A 16,457-nucleotide genomic window follows, 5' to 3' on the forward strand; every position below is an offset into this window, starting at 1 on the left:
GCTAGAATCAGAATCATGCATATACACATCCAAACGAAGGTTCTGATCACTCTGAATCATGATTCAAATCATGAATCATGGATCTGAATCAAATGACTCAAATCACCCTGATTTTAATCCTTATACTAAACGAACCCTTAGTCATAAACTTGAGTTTAAACTTAAAAGAATATGAAATCGAATAAAATTATAACTTGAGTTGATTTTTTTTGAATTTTTCACTCAAAAAACAAACCCCGCATCTCTGGTTCATAGGTTTGAAAATACAATTTCGTCTCTCCTTTGCATGTTCTCCCGCCAAGCTGGGCTCAGCCGTTTCTCTGAGAGAGAGAGAGAGAGAGGCTGTATGTAGATGATCGTGGCTGAAAATGGAGGCGAAAAGGTGGATCGATGTAGACGAGAGCGCAGCGGAGATGCTTGCTAGGGTTTCAACCGAACGCCCCTTTCTCCTTCTTCCTCCGCTTCACCGTCTTCCTCTGCGCGTCGGCAATGTCGTCGAGCTCGTCGGTCCCTCTCCTTCTTCTAAAACTCTCATCTTAATTCAGGTCAATTCTTTTAGCCATCAAAACTTCTTCATTGAAAAAAAAACCCTAATCATCATCCCAATTTATCAAAGCTAGGGTTGTAAGATATTACGATAGATGATTCTGTTGACATTTTTTTTGGCTACAATCAGTTGCATTCATCATAATTCAGGTCGAATTTTAGCTTTCGCAACTCTCAATTGAACAAAAAAAATCCTCAATAATGTTTGAAACTGTCTTCTCTTTTGTCTAGTAATTAGTTTTGTTATGTTTTTAGGCTGCTATTAGTTGCATTCTTCCTAAGGAATGGAATGGGGCCCACTACGGAGGTTTGGAGCGTCCGGTGATGTTCATTGACCTCGATTGTCGCTTCGATATTTCATGCCTTTCGAAAATGTTAAAGCAGCGAATGATGGAAGCAACTGGTAATACTCTTTTCTTCATTAATATACACATATGAATTTTTGCTTCTGTTTCTTCATTGGTATTTTGTAGTTTTCTTTTTTGGTCTAGTCAACTAGTAGGTGAAATACAGTATCATGTCTGTTATAAAAAATATGCGAATCTTGAAGGAGATGAGAACCTTTCTCTCTATTTTAGTGAAACTGACATACATTAGGTCGTAACTTAGATATTTCAAACACCCAATGCTATATTGAGTCAGGTGGAGGAAAAAAAGGTTGGAATCTCTGAGTGATGCAGCTCGCATTGATTAAAGATTGATTTGGTTGATTGGGGAATTGATTGCGATTGATTTGGTTGATATACATAAAAACATAATCTAAAATTAATTCCAGTCACCAAATCAATCCCAATCAATCCTTAATCTATGAGATCTGCTTCATGGAGGATTTTATCAAATGACATTTGCATTAAAGTTTGTCATTTCCTTATGTTGTGTATGCTTCATAAAAGGGTCACAGCCATTTCATATTAGCGCCATTCTAAGCAATTTGTTGCAATTAAGCGTGATGATTTATATTTATCTCTGTTGTTTAGAAGCTTTAGCATTTGTATGTTATTGCTAAAATTTTGTTAAAAATCTCTTTAGGGTCAATCGTTGAGAGAAATCAGGAGCAAGATAATGTTGATACTCAGTCATGTCATAAAATAAGGAAATCTCATATTGCTTATGATGTGGAATTATATGCTTTGTGCATGAGACGGTTCTTGTATGTCCGCTGTTATGATAGCTTTGAGTTTCTTGCCACTCTCAAGGTATGAATCCTTGTTATTTCATAAGTGACAATGAAAGGAAAGGCTAGATTACTTGTACATTTTTTTTTGTTGGTGTAAAAATATTACTTTGGTGATGGAAGGAAAAAACCGGGCACAAAAATATAGTTATAAGTAAAATAAAGCTCAGTCATCTAGCTTCCTTTTTGTGTGATTTGGTTGGAAAGAAATCAGAGAATTTTTGAAGAGAAGGATTCGCAAACAGAGGTTCTCTTTGAGAAAGGAAAATTTTTGGCTTCTCTTTGGGCTTCGACAGATTCTCCATTTTAGGATTTCTCCCTTTGGTTGATATAAACATAGAAAAGGTAAGAGAGAGTAGTGGGAATTTCTTGTATATTGACTTATATCTAAAATGGTTTACAGAGTTTCCTACTTATAGGAGAATACAAAGAGTAAAATCAGGGACAATAACTACGCCATCTATCCTATTCTGTTAATTTCCTATTTTACAGATTTGACTAGCTACTAATTTACATAAAACAGATCACCTAACAAATCTCCTATGATTAAGCAAAATCTCAGCCAAAGCTTTTATTTTCCAACACTCCCCCTCAAGCTGGTTTAAAGATATCTTCCATTGCCAGCTTGCCAATCAATCTGTCGAACATCTTCTTGTTTAGTCCCTTAGTCAGTATATTAGCAACCTGCTCAGTAGTTGGAATATATGGCATACAAATCAGTCCACCATCAAGATTTTCCTTAATAAAATGCTTATCAACCTCTACATGCTTTGTTCTGTCATGGAAAACCGGATTATGAGTAATGGAGATGGCTGCTTGTTGTCACAATATACTTTCACGGGTGAAGAGTCTGTAATCTTCAAGTCTTTTAGCAATCTTTTAATCCACAATACCTCACAAATTCCATGAGCAATTGACTTGAATTAAGCTTATGCACTACTCCGAGCTACTATGTTTTGTTTCTTGCTTTGCCATGTCACAAGATTACCTCCTACAGAGGTACAATAACCAGAGGTCAACTGTCTATCGGTTATACTCCCAGCCCAATCTGCATCAGTATAGACTTCAATTTGTAGATGACCATGACTTTTGAACAATAGACCCCTTCCTGGAGTTCCTTTCAAATACCTCAAGATTCTATAGACTGCATCAAAGTGTTCTTGTCCAGGCGAATGCATGAATTGACTTACCATGCTTATTGCAAACGCTAAATCTGGACGTGTATGAGACAAATAAATCAATCTTCCAACGAGCCTTTGATACTGTTCTTTGTTCACCACATTTTCGGGTTTGGCTGATTGTAGCTTGAGGTTGGGCTCAATTGATGTTTCAGCAGCTTTGCAACCAAGTAGTCTTGTTTCACTGAGCAGATCAAGAACATAATTCCACTGGTTAACAAATATGCCCTCTTTAGATCTGGCAAATTCCGGCCCAAGGAAATATTTTAAAGTGCCCAAGTCCTTGATCTCGAAGTCATCAGCAAGTCTCTTCTTTAGTTTGTCTAGTTCAGCATTATCATCACCTGTTAAGATTATATCATCCACATAGACGATTAAAATTGCAATTTTACCTTCTATGAAATGCTTAAAAAACATGGTGTGATATGCTTCACTTTGGCAGTAACCATAACTCTTCACAACCTTCCCAAAGCGCTTAAACCATGATCTAGTAGACTGTTTAAGGTCATACGACGACTTCTTTAGTTTGCAAACTTTATCCTTACCAAATCTCTCCTCTAAACTAGGAGGTAGGCTCATAAAGACTTCTTCCAAGTCTCCGTCTAAAAAAGCATTCTTTACGTCTAACTGGTGTAAAGGTCAGTTAGCATTCACAGCTAAAGATAACAAACTCTGATTGAATTTATCTTGGTTATTGGAGCGAATGTTTCCTGGTAGTTAATCCCATAGGTTTGTGTAAAACCTTTCGCCACTAATCTCGCATTGTACCTTTCAATGTTACCATCAGCCCTGCATTTTACAATAAACACCTATTTGCAGCCAACTGTCTTATTTTCTCTTGGTAAGTCAACTATCTGCCAAGTACACCATTTTTTCTAAAAGCATTCATCTCTTCATAACTGCTAATTTCTAATCTGGATCATCAAGGGCTTTCTGTATGTTTCTAGGGACAAACAAGTGAGAAATTTTAGAAGTAAATGCCCTATGGTTTTGAGAAAGCTTTTCATAGGTATTTAGCAATAGGATGTTTGGTGCATGTTCTGATTCCTTTCCTAATAGCTATAGGAATATTTAGGTCTGAGGATTCTTTATGAACCCTAATAGCCATAGGAATATTTAGGTATGAGAATTCTTTATTAGAAGGTTCAGTTGAAGAAGAAACATGAGGCTTAATTGGGGAAGAAATGGGAATTGAAATACCTGGAATGTTAGGAGAGCCATCACCCGGAGATTCTGATTGATTTTGTCCAACAATAACAAGCAGATCTTTACTCTCATGATGAGGCCTTCTCCTAGTATAAACAAGAAGCTCAGTGTTCAGACTTCTTTGATTCTTTTGTAGTATTTCTCCCCTTGTTTGTGAGACATCTAAATTTGGCAACTGTTGACTAGTACCTCTATTATCTTCAATATCTTGGGTAATTTTTTCCCGAGTTTGCAAATCTGAAATGGGGAAGGAAATAGGAGTGGAAACGGATGTAATTGTGTTTGGTAAGGAAATAGTAGACAAATCCCAAAAATTGTCGTCTTGTGTTTAATTCCCCCCCTAAAGATAATTTTTGTGAGAAAAAGGTTGATTCTCCAAAAAAGAAACATCCATACTCGCATGAATTTTTCTGGTATGAGGATTATAACATTTGTATCCCCTTTCATTTGGGGCATAACCAATAAAGACACTTTTCCGCTCAAGGATCAAGTTTAGACCGAAATTTATTGGGTATATGGACAAATACTGTGCAGCCAAAAACCTTTTAAAGGTAAATCAGAGAACAATCTTGAGTGTGGGAAAAAATCTTTAAAACACTCTAGAGGTGTGTTATACTTCAAAATACGAGTGGGCATCCTATTAATCAAATATGTTGCAATTAAAACTATTGCTGTGTTTGGAATTGTTCTTGTTTTTGTTTCACGTTTTTCGAGAAAGAAAAAATGAAAACGATTCCAAAACGGCGTTTGGCACAATTAAAGACAAAAAACGGAAATGAAAATGATTTTTTGGTTTAGTGTAAAATGGGAGAAAAATGAAAAACGACTTATTTTCGTTTTCTCCTCTCTCGAGCAGAGAAAGAGAGAGACATTAATGAGTTTTTTATACTGAAAACAATCTCTTGATAAAACTATCAAACGCATTTTCAAAAATAATTTCTGTCTGAGATTGAAAACGTTTTCATTTCCATTTTCATACAAAAAACAAAATCATTTTGGAACGAGTTCCAAATGCACCATACGTCTCCCTAGAGATATTTAGGAACATGCATGGAAAACATTATTGCACGAGCAACTCAGTAAATGCTTATTTTTTCTTTCCGCAATTCTATTTTGTTGAGGAGTATCAATACAAGTGGATTGACGTTGAGTGCCTTTTTCTTTCAAAAAATTTCCCAAATGCTCATTAAAATACTCGGTGCCATTATCAGTATGGAGAGTTTATTGCACAAAATGTTGACTGTATTTCAGAATTAGGGTTAGAAGCCGTACTAACTGTATTCACTCTAAATATTCCCTTCGCAAAGTATACTTGTTCTTATTTGAATTTCAATAAAAGTACTTTTTAAAATATAGAAACTATTGGCCTACTTCTTGATAGTTTAAGCTTTTGGGATGAATTGGTACCCTTGTAATTAATTGCATTGTCTAAATTGTCAATACATGTCACATCTTTAATATGTTTTGGGCTTATTATTTTATATTCTTGTGTTGGACTTTCCAATGAATATTTCCCTATACGATTGCCTCTTATCTAGCCCACACACGAGGAGGAGTGTTAACATATAGAAACTATTATTGACTTACCTCCTAATAGTTTAAGCTTTTGGGAAGGAGTGGTAAACTAACAAGGACAAACCTTATGTAGAATTGGAAACACAAGATTTTTAATTTTTATGCACGAAGAACACATTTTCGAAATGATAGATACAACTATAGTGTTAATATGGAGGTTTTGAAGAACAACTCCGGGTGACACTCCTGGTGCAGAGTGAAGTGGATAAAGGATGCCTTCAGTATCCAGAATTTATGTGCATAATAAGAATGGTGACTTGGTACTTTTGAGACCAAGCTCCAGCCTATGGTAAAGTCTTCTCAAGGATCTAAGTAGATATTAGATACCTTGAACGGGAATATCTTTTGAGCAATTTTATTTGTCCAAGACTTAATTTCTTAAGGTGGTTGTAGCGGAAAAAACAGAATTTTCGATCATATATAGTAAGAAAATAGACTAGTGACCACCCGCATACTCCCAAAGTTGTTTGAATTCTAGGGCTTTCTCGGTAGATTATTTAGGTAATGGAATTATTCATAGATTTTCTGATATTTTCCCAATTATTTTTCAATTTTCTGGATTTCAGACATTGTATCATCAGCTTAATGAGGTAAAAGAAGAACAAAGATCAAGTGTGTACTTGCTAATGATTGACAGGTTTGTCTTTGGAATCTCAAATGCTCACCTCCACATAAATTTATCAAATTTTGTTTACTGGTCTTATTTCTTCTATTCACATTTTCCATACAAGTTTTTGACCTTTTTTTTGGGTGTTTCTTATTTATTTTGTTGTATTATTTAAGTTAGTGGTGGTGATTCCGCTACCATTTTGAGGAAAGTTTTTGCTATAAAGTATTTGCTGACATGCTTTGGCATTTGTCTAGCTGTAAATGAGTTTCTTCATTCATGTTTTTTGTGAAGGGATTCAAATACATTCCCTTCTCCTTGCTAGTGATAATCTGTGTTCTTGTTCTGCTTGGTGCGCTGCCTTATTTTATTTTTGTTTGTTCTTTTCTTAAGATTTATAGTACTCTGCTATGAGTTGTTTTTGTCCTTCTTTCTTAATAACTTTGTAGTTGTAACATATCAGAGAGATTTTCTACAAAATGGAAGTACAAAGGCAACCACGTTTCATTATTAGGGTAATGCTGCAACTGAATTAGATGGTCATATATGCTCATTTTGGTGGTCATCTTTCTAAGTCTTGAAGCTTTTTGTTTCCTTTACTCTCTTTGATTGGAGGAAGAGATGGAGGCAGAGATGGAGGGAGAGAGCTAATCCCTTGTTTGGTGGGGGCAGGGGAGGAGGGAACGGAGGGTTGGAGGAATGAAGTCTCCCTAAGCCCCCAAAGTCTAATCCTTCTGCTAATGGCAAGATTCCAGAAATCCTTCAATGCAAACATAAAAAGTCTGTTTTACGCTCCAAAAGCTATTATTAACAAATAATTAAAAGGGCAATGTAGCAAGTAGATGAATTATTCATCCATCTTTTCAACACTCCCGCCCTTCTACAAAGAACATGAAGGATTACTCCAAAAAATATTATTAACAAATAGTTAAAAGGGCAATGTAGCAAGTAGATGAATTATTCATCCATATTTTCAACACTCCCTCTCTTCTATCGAAGAATATGAAGGATTATTATAATATTCTTCATCCTTGCCTCCTACCAAACGTAGCCTTTATTGTCTTTATGGAGGTACAAACAAAAATTACTTGACAAGGAAATCAAACAGCAAGACAATAAATTTAAAAGTAGTGTCTTAGATTTACGTTCAAGAGTGACAACAATAAGTCACTTTCAGTGTTTATAGCCTGAAGCCAAATTGATTAATTTTGTTTTTACCTTAAAGCCAACCATAGTTACTTGAGGCTAGTTCAAGTGGTTGGGTGCATGAATGTATGAGTGTGTGCTCGATGGTTGAATCCTGGTGGTTTCATTTCTTCTTACTTCCCGTATAAAATAAAAGAGTGAAACCCATAGTTAAAAAGATAGAGGACTTATGTACTTTTGCTTTGTGAAAAGATATAATAACGAACAGATGCTAAAAATTAATGGGGCTAAAGAATGGTACCGAAACCTTGTCATTATACAATTACATTTTTTGGATTATTTGACTTGTATGAAATTCCTAGAGTTTTATCAAATTTTTCTTTTTGATAGTATACAAAAACCTTTATTGATGAAAATTAATCAATACAAGATGACGAGGATGAGGGATCCTCAAAAGCGGAAAGTAAAACAATTTCGACAAGTAAGAAACAATAATGCAATATCTCTCTAAATCTCAATGACTCAACGGATCCCTCCAACTTAACAGAATAAGAGACAAAGGAAAATGCTTAAACTATCTGTCGAAGCCCAAAGCGAAGCCAGGAATTGAGCCTTATTATCAAAATGACTTATTCCATCTTTTGTTAATAGTTGCTCTGAAGTGTTAAATAATCAAGCTAAACCCATGGGTGTTGAGAAATATTAGAAATTTAGACTGTATGAAGGTAGAAAGCTATGACGCTCTGAATGTTGATTTTTATCTTTTTATTTGTTTATTTATTTATTTTTGGCATGAGACCCGAATGTATACTCATGCTTCAACCAAACAAATAGATAATTACAGTTTTGAATATTTGGAACGTAAAATCCTGATATGATTTTTTGTATAAACAAGTATGGGGTTTTTGCACCACTAAAATTGATTGTTAGTTGGTCTGATAATTTATTATTAGAACTAATTTCATAAATGCTCCATGAACTTTGTACCATGTTTCAACATGGCCCCAATTTTGAAAAGGGTTCATTTCGTCCATTAAAGTATGAAAAGTGGTTCCGAACACCCCTTGAACCAATGTTATTTCTTAAACGCCTCTGAACTATTGATTTTGTGTCAATTTGCCTCCCACTCTTTTAAAATATCAGGGGCAAATTGACACAAAGATTATAATTTAGGGGCAGATTGACTTAAAATTAATAGTTTAGGGGACATTTATAAAAGTATAAGTAGTGCTACGTCATCATTTTGTTCAGTTTCATAAATTTAGAGGGCATTTTGAGCTAGGGTACGTAATTCAGAGGGTGAAATGAACCCTTTGCAAAATTCAGGGGCATGTTGAAACAAGGTGCGAAGTTCAGAGGTATTTATGAAAGTAATTTGTATTACTAACCAACGACTTGCTAACTGAACTCTTTTTAGCAGCATTGGAGCTTTTCATTGGATAGAACGTGCCTTGACATTATCTCTGTCAAGGAATACAAACAGGTAATTTTACAGTTTGGTTAGTTCAAAGACAATAGGTGGTTAAGCTATTAATTCCCTTGTTCTCTCTCTCTCTCTGTTTTTATTTTTTTACTTATTTTATTTATTTATTTTTTTTAAAGAACTATTATGGCTTTTCTGGTTATGATATGATAGTAGGTTGGGGAAAGTAGCACCGACAGGTTGTGTTAAGACTGCCTTGATTATTTTTTAGTGTGGAAGAAAGTGAAAGAAAATGTTTCTAGTTCTAGAAGTCCGACAATCGGATGTTTGCTTTATGAAATAGATAGGGGCAAACTACTGAAGCTACTGCTTATTTTATGGAATAGTTCTTCCAGGATAATGCCCTCAAAAGTGTTGACAAGCTTTTGGAGATTATTGCTGGTGTTTTAGGATCGAGTCTTTGGTTACATATTACCCTCGTGAAGTGGATTTTCATAGTGATTTTATGCATTGAAATCTGATTATGCAATCTATTTAGCAGATTCAATTAAAATCTCAAACCATTATTCACTACACTGCGTTTGTCCAACCAAGTCCTGAAGAAAGAAAATTGAAAAAGATAAACTTGCACGGTTAACCACATCCCTCCACCTCAAATGAACAGAAAATAAAGGCACATGTCTGATATCCTCGAATGAAGAAATCCACAGTGATGTCAAAATTCTGACTTCATAGTATTGCAATGAAAATGGTTATCTTGATACCTTTTTATAAAGATTATCGTATCTTCTCCCGACAATGGATTTTAAATTTTTATTTTTTTTCTTGTATTGCATGATGTTGGAATATAACATTCTCTTTCTAGTATTTTGGGCTGTTAACAATACTAGTATGTCATATTGTCTAGCCAAATAAGATTTCACACGTCTGTGTAACCATATTTGTAATGTCTATTTTCTCAGTCAACTACAATTGAAAGAAATTATAGCTTAGTTTGCAGGAAAAGCTTTTCTCTTCAGAGTATTTCAGAAACTGTAGTTCAGGAGATGAAGAAGCTTCTACTCGTGCACCCCATGCTTGTTATAGCTACAAAAACAACCAATTTGGGGGAAAGATATTCTGCCAATGAGGTTCAGCGGTTAGTTCCTAAAATGCCCCGTATGTTTGCGTTAGAAGTTTTGTCACCTTTCTCCTATACATGAAAAGGTTATGATTTTCAGTAAACTTGATTTACATGAAGTCTGCTAGTTGGTGTGTGAAAGTAATTGTTCCAAGTTTAAAACATTAAAAGATCTAGCAATATGGGATACCCACCCTTTGACCCTTGTATGTCTTGGATGAAACATCTGGGGAAGTTTGCACTTCAATCTCTCGTGCTACTCGATGTGCACAGTTAGGCCTTTTTTTTTTCTTTATGGTTGGCTGACAGAGGTGGACAGTTAGGTCAAAAATTTGCAGATTATTGATAATTATATAATTTCATTTGACCCTATGGAATTGCATATTATGGATTACGTGTATGAGCACAGAAACCATCATATGCAATTCATATATTGTGTATTGTCTATTTAGTTGCTCGTACTAACATTTAACAAAATCGGAGTCTAGAGGCACCTGCTTATGAGTATGAACTATGAACTATGTAATTCGCACTAAAACAATAAAATACGAAATTTTATTCAGTTATGTATTTCATTATTTCGTGTAATCATTACCATCAAAGGACCTCAATTAGTTGATCTAGATAATAGATAAAAAATATTTACGTTGGTTTGTAACAACTAATGAATTCATGATCTGTAATTTCTGATAACCAAGAACTTGGAAAGATCTCCCTTTTTTTTTTTTTTTTTTCTAAACCCTCAAAGATTAGTAAAATGGTCTCTTAAATATAAATAAGTAATTTGAGATTTTTTAAAAAAGCCAGACGTCCCACCAGTAACTCGCGTCTTTGTTCAGCATAAGCAACAGATTTAACCTTCTAAAGGTCCTCAAGATGCATGAATTCGAGGTTGTTCTCCATTGAGTTCAACCATTCTTCTATGACTACGTAGCTTTATTGTATTATCTTTTTCACCATTCATAGGTGCCTTAAATGGTTATGGCTTGGGTGTCGACAATTATGTCTATTAAATCTGAACCAACTGCTTCTCTTTCTGCACGCAAATTAACTGCAAAACGATACTAAAGAAATATATGGAAAGATGTAAACTGTCATCCTGAAATTCCAACTATGTTTCTGTATATTTTTCACATTCCTAGAGGTTGTAAATAACAGGTCTAATAACAGGTCTAAATAGAGGTAGAAATTCATAGGATTCTTTTCTTTAGTTTTTTCTGTTGTATTATGGGGGAATATTTTCCCTTTTTACCCTTTTATAATCTCTTGTACACAATTCTTGCTTATCAATAAGAGATCTTTGTTTCTTAAAAAGGAAAAAGGTCTAAATATGGCCGTCTTTGTTTTTCCTCTCTTACTACTGTTGTCTTCTTTTTATATATTTTCTTTGCTCTTCAAGAGCAACTACTATCTAGTTCTTCAAAAAGCTTGGCTTATTTCTAATACTTTTCTTTTTCAGAAATTTTTTTTTCCCGGACACCCCAGATTATAGGAATGTAGCAAGTACTACTCACAAACTACCCTATCGTGAGTATATGCCCTCTGTCTGGCAGGTAATGTTAATATGTAGTTGCTTGGCTCAAAATGTTTCTTGAGACATAATCTTTGTTAACGTTCTACTCTATTGGTACTTGTTATGGGTGCTTTACTGCTTGCAGCAACTATTATCTAGTATTAGGTGTGATGCTAGTGAAAAATTGAAAGTATTTTAATTGCTTAGTAGTATTATCTTAGATAACATATTCACAGACCTCGTAGGCAAAACCAATCTAAATTTATGCATGCATGCGAGAAAAAAGTAGTACGGATTTATTTGATTTGTTTTTTCTGTCAAGTTTGAAAAATAAGAAGTTGCGTAGATTGCCACTAGGCACAGATGCTGTAATTCTTTGATTGATAAACTCCTTTTATTGAGTATAAATCTATTACAAGGAAGAGGATAAGGTAACATCCATGAGAATCATATAATAAAATGTTGGGAATTCTGCCAAAATATAATGGATTTTAGGACAAAATAAGATATAAAGTAAGCGAAAATAACACATAAAAATTAACGTGATTTGACTTTTAGCCTACGTCCACGTCCGAAGACGACGAGGAATTTTCACTAACAAAAATAACAAAGAGATTACAAAAGATTGTTTAAACTCTCTCAAAAAACCCAAATCCCAAATGACCCAAAATACTCTCACAAAAGCAACTAAAGAGAATATAGAAAAAACTACAATCACACACTCACTCACAATTTTTGGGATGCTTCAAATGGGTAGTATTGCACCCTATTTATAAGGCCATAAGCGTGGGAGACAAGCTGATATGCTTGGTCAATAAGCATCTGGGCAGCCTTGGGTAGCCTTGGGCAACAAGCTTATACACTTGTAAAAAAAGTGTAGAAAACGTGGCGAATTTTGAGCCACAATTAACAATAAATAAAAGAAGTAAAGGAAAAGGATAAATAACAAAAAAAAAAAGCAGAATAAACTCCAGCAAAAAAAAAAAGGAGACCAAACAACTGCATTAGGACCCAACTAAATCCAACACAAAACCAGATTAGAGTCACCAAAGACCCTATCAACCAATATGGACCAAAAAAAAAAATATTTGCTCAAAAGTGGATTATTAGAGATTCACAAATTATCTATTTTATTTTTTTTGATAAACTTTTCTTTTATTTATTATTATTATTATTATTATTTTTTGCTTCTTGAACCGCATGGGGAGATTGAAAAAAAAAATCAATTTTAGAATAAGCACTGCAGTTTTCCGTGACTGTCTTTTATGCTAGTCTTTTAGGATAAAGAAGACATTATTCTTTTCTTTGAAGACCAAAAGGGGAAGGGGAATAGTATTTTGAGAACAAAAGCTAATATTTTTGTGAACTTTCTTTTAGCATTTTCATCATGACAATAAAATGTATGCATTTGGTTATGTCCTTTAAAGATAGAAATGGATGTAATTCCACTTCCGAATGCCGCTCGAATATGTGCAAATCATGACTCTCCTGTAGAAGGCACAAGTTTTATCCTATATCACAGAAATACACAGGTGCTGTAGAGGGGAAAAAAAAAAGAAATAAGAAATTCATTACTAAGTTTTATGCTATCTCACGCCTATGGACAATGCTTTGAGTGGCGGTGGGCATATTAGAATTCCACAAGTATGAAAGGTTTTGTTTTGGAGAAATGATTTTTTTGTTCCACTGAGTCTGATATTGAAGAATAAACCTCTTCTGTGAATTAAGGCCGCAAGGCCATTTGTTCTTGACAATGTGAGCTGGAAATTAATCCATATCACGTTTCATAAATACAGATACATAATAGAGCTTAAAACTTTCTGTTCGGATATAAACTACAATTCTGTCAAGTTATACTACTTGAAATGTCCTAATTTTTGTTTATCCACATTAATTTGGTCTGGAAAGTCATATTTTTATACACAGGTTCTATTTTTCAATTCAGTTGGACAAAAGGTTCATTTCTAAGAAAACCCGTGAATTTTTGAACTTGTACACTGGTGATAGGATTGGGTTAAGTCTGGTTCAACCTTTGGTCCTTTACTAGGTAAATGAGTAGAAAGAGAGATAAGTGGAGGGACAATTAATATTCAAATTCTATGATTCACTGTTTGCATCTTTTAATCATCTGATTTCTTGTTGCAGTCTTTTATCACACACAGAATACTAGTACGAGCCTCAGGTTTGGACCCATCTTTATGCTTCAAATTCTTGCAATGTTTGTGTAGTCTAGACCCTTGGACCGGGCTGAGCCGAGGTTTTGAACCCAAAACTTATTCGGGCCGGCTTGGCCCCGGCCCAAACGCCCACCCTCTTTTTAATTTGGATTATTATCACTGATACCCCCTGAACCTTAGGGTCATTCTCAGTTTACCACCTGAACTTAAAAAAAAAACTCTCATTTTGCCCCCTGAACTTTGAATTGTTTCCACTTAACCCCTTATGTTGCAATTTTCTGTTAAAAACAGGAAAAAAAGAGAATAATGCAGTCACGTGATCTTTCTGTTTGGATTTTTGTTAAAAAAAGAAAAAAATCACATGACCACACTTGGCCCCCCCTCCTTTTCCATCTGATTTGAACAGATTTCACAACAAAAAGGGTTAAGTGAGAACAATTTAAAGTTCAGGGGGCAAATTGGGAATGACCTCAAAATTCAGGGGGCACCAGTGAGAATAATCCTTTTAATTTTTTTTTTGTTGAAAATATCTTATAAAATTCCGGCCTGGCCTAAGGCCTGTCAGGCTTTAGGGCCGGAGTGGGCCGACCCTCTCCCCTTTAGGGCTGGCCTGGCCTGCCTGAATTTTAATTCGGGCCTAGGCAGGGTCAGGCGGTCCAAACTTTTACCTCTATGTTTGTGTAATCTATTTGTCAAAAGTAAAAGAAATTGCAAGTAGTTTCTTTGTCATTAACTACGAACGTGCACTATCTTTATTTCCTAGCTGATGATAATCTCACTACAAGGCATCATCAAAATTGCCCAGTCTACATATCTGAATGGTTACTGCCTCAATTGAATGTTTTGGACAAATTTATAGTGAAAGATGTGAGAACATATCTGGATCGCTCTTCTATTGATAGCCTTTTATTAGAAGATTAGTTTTTCCTGTTGCTAAATCCTTTTTGATTTTGTTCATGTAGGGCTTCATCTTTATTGTCCTATGAAGTGAATTCTGGTGTGATATTGCTTCCGATCCTCTTCCCTCATTCTAGATGTCTTTTCTAAGACCGGGTACTTTTCTCCAATAATGTAGGTCCTTAATTTTTGTATTTTTCAGTTATCCCACAATTATGAACTTTAGAGCTATAACTGACTTGATAAAATTAAAGAAAAGTGTTTTTTTTTAGCAAAGATAGTTAAATTCAATTAAACAGAGCATCAACTAATGAAAGTACTAATTTAATAATTTAACTAAGATGCAGACATTAGTATGTATAGACACGTGAAACATAAAAGATGAAAAAAGTTTTAGGATGCTTGTCCGAGGGTACTAGTTGCACATTAATTTAATAATTTAACTGTGATGCAGACATTAGTATGTATAGACTCGTGAAACATAACAAAAGATGTTTCAGGATGCTTGTCCAAGGGTACTAGTTGCACATTTATTTTTATGAACTCAGATGTGATGTTTCCCAGTCCAAGATTAGGGGATGCCTCATGTTTTCTCAACATGAGTACATCAAACGATCATGTAATGGAGAGCCCAGTGGTGGAACCATAAATTTTTTTCAGGGTGGGCGGAAATTAAACCAACAAATTTTACTAAAACAACAATACAACATTTTTAATCGAGTTTAATTCACTTTTTGTAGTTTAAGGTTCATAATATTGTGGTTGATTTAAAATACATGTATATGAAAATTCAAATGTTAAAATTGGGGCATAAAAGGTTCTTAGTAGGTGCTTAGATATGTGAGTCTAGAGAGAAGCCCTCCCCTCTCTTTAGTATTCTAGGAAGCTTTTTTCTATTTCCCTTTCATTTTATTCCTAATCTCTGTATGTCTCATTAAAATAGGGTCTTTTTCAACCAAGAATTTAGTGTAGGTTCTAAATCCTTTAGAATCTCCTTGAGTAAGGATGGTGGTCAGATAAAGATTGAGGAAACAAGGCTCATATTAAAATTCTTCATTCCATAGAGGCAGCTTTTTGGCAGCGATACTCTAGATTTAGTCTGCAGTTTTGATGCAAAGCAGGGATATATTCACAAGTTGTCGAATGCGGCTTTCACTCTCCTGGCGGAAACTCTGAGTAACAAGATAGGAGCATACTTAAAACTCTCAAAGGTGCAAGGTGGTGTAGTGTGAGGTATTATTATTCCAGATGAGGGAGGTAAGGAGCGATGGAAGATTACTAGAAATAGATTGGATGTTTTCCTAGGTAGAACTTGGAATTCTTATACTTATTCAAGGAATTTTGAAAACTTGTGCACCATGCATATGGGAAGATAAAGTTGGGACAGAAGTACACATGAATTTGAGCCAATAGAAGTTAGACGGATCAATAGCCAGTCAAGCTGGCGCGGAGAATTGATCGTAAGAACGTGGTAGAAGAAAATCATTCATAAAAAAATAGTGTTGTAAGAAATAATGATCTTGCAGTTGTAGTATACAGAGGCTGCTTGGAACAATCATGGACAGAGGTGAATAGAGGTTTTAGTCAAAGACTATACAGACAAGTGCAAGTTTACCTGTTAGCCATCTTGAACAGAGATGAGAGGGAAAAGGTGTTATTGACTAAAAGGTTTTGGCTACCGGAAAGCTTTTTCGTCACAGTGAAACCATGGAATCAATATGCTCACTGGAAGAACCATGTAATTGGAGTAAGATCAGGTTGGATAGGGATAGAAGGCATTCCTTTAAATATGAGGAACCAACATGTGTATAAAGTGAGTTGCAACACATTAGGAGGCTTGATAAACAGATCCAGAATCATTGAATCAGGAGTTTCTTATGTCACACTCCAAGTCA

At 34.9% G+C, this 16,457-nt stretch overlaps 1 protein-coding gene across 5 annotated transcripts; it reads left to right on the forward strand.

Annotated features, from left to right (window-relative positions):
• Window positions 1–248: 248 nt before the first annotated feature.
• Window positions 249–14,782, forward strand: LOC21406900 (DNA repair protein XRCC2 homolog). 5 transcript variants are annotated; one of them, XM_024170405.1, is made up of 10 exons: window positions 249–545; window positions 802–949; window positions 1,576–1,742; window positions 6,246–6,316; window positions 8,853–8,915; window positions 9,844–9,993; window positions 11,435–11,528; window positions 13,634–13,670; window positions 14,429–14,532; window positions 14,628–14,782. In XM_024170405.1, exons 1-10 carry the CDS (start codon window positions 369–371, stop codon window positions 14,649–14,651), a joined length of 1,035 nt encoding a protein of 344 aa, XP_024026173.1. In that variant the 5' UTR covers window positions 249–368; the 3' UTR covers window positions 14,652–14,782. The 5 variants fall into 5 exon arrangements, with proteins under 5 accessions (XP_024026173.1, XP_024026174.1, XP_024026176.1 ...); XM_024170406.1 differs by having other exon boundaries at window positions 9,856–9,993; XM_024170408.1 differs by lacking the exon at window positions 9,844–9,993.
• Window positions 14,783–16,457: the final 1,675 nt, after the last annotated feature.

Source organism: Morus notabilis, unplaced genomic scaffold (assembly GCF_000414095.1).
Source record: "Morus notabilis unplaced genomic scaffold, ASM41409v2 Scaffold165, whole genome shotgun sequence".
NCBI classification, from domain to species: domain Eukaryota; kingdom Viridiplantae; phylum Streptophyta; class Magnoliopsida; order Rosales; family Moraceae; genus Morus; species Morus notabilis.

What these genes read in the sequence shown, in the direction of transcription:
- LOC21406900 (XM_024170405.1), top strand. Translation starts at nt 369, where the DNA reads ATGGAGGCGAAAAGGTGGATCGATGTAGACGAGAGCGCAGCGGAGATG. An exon ending in AAACTCTCATCTTAATTCAG is followed by an intron (nt 546 to 801) that starts GTCAATTCTTTT and finishes TTATGTTTTTAG; the next exon opens with GCTGCTATTAGTTGCATTCT. An exon ending in ACAAATTTATAGTGAAAGAT is followed by an intron (nt 14,533 to 14,627) that starts GTGAGAACATAT and finishes TTGTTCATGTAG; the next exon opens with GGCTTCATCTTTATTGTCCT.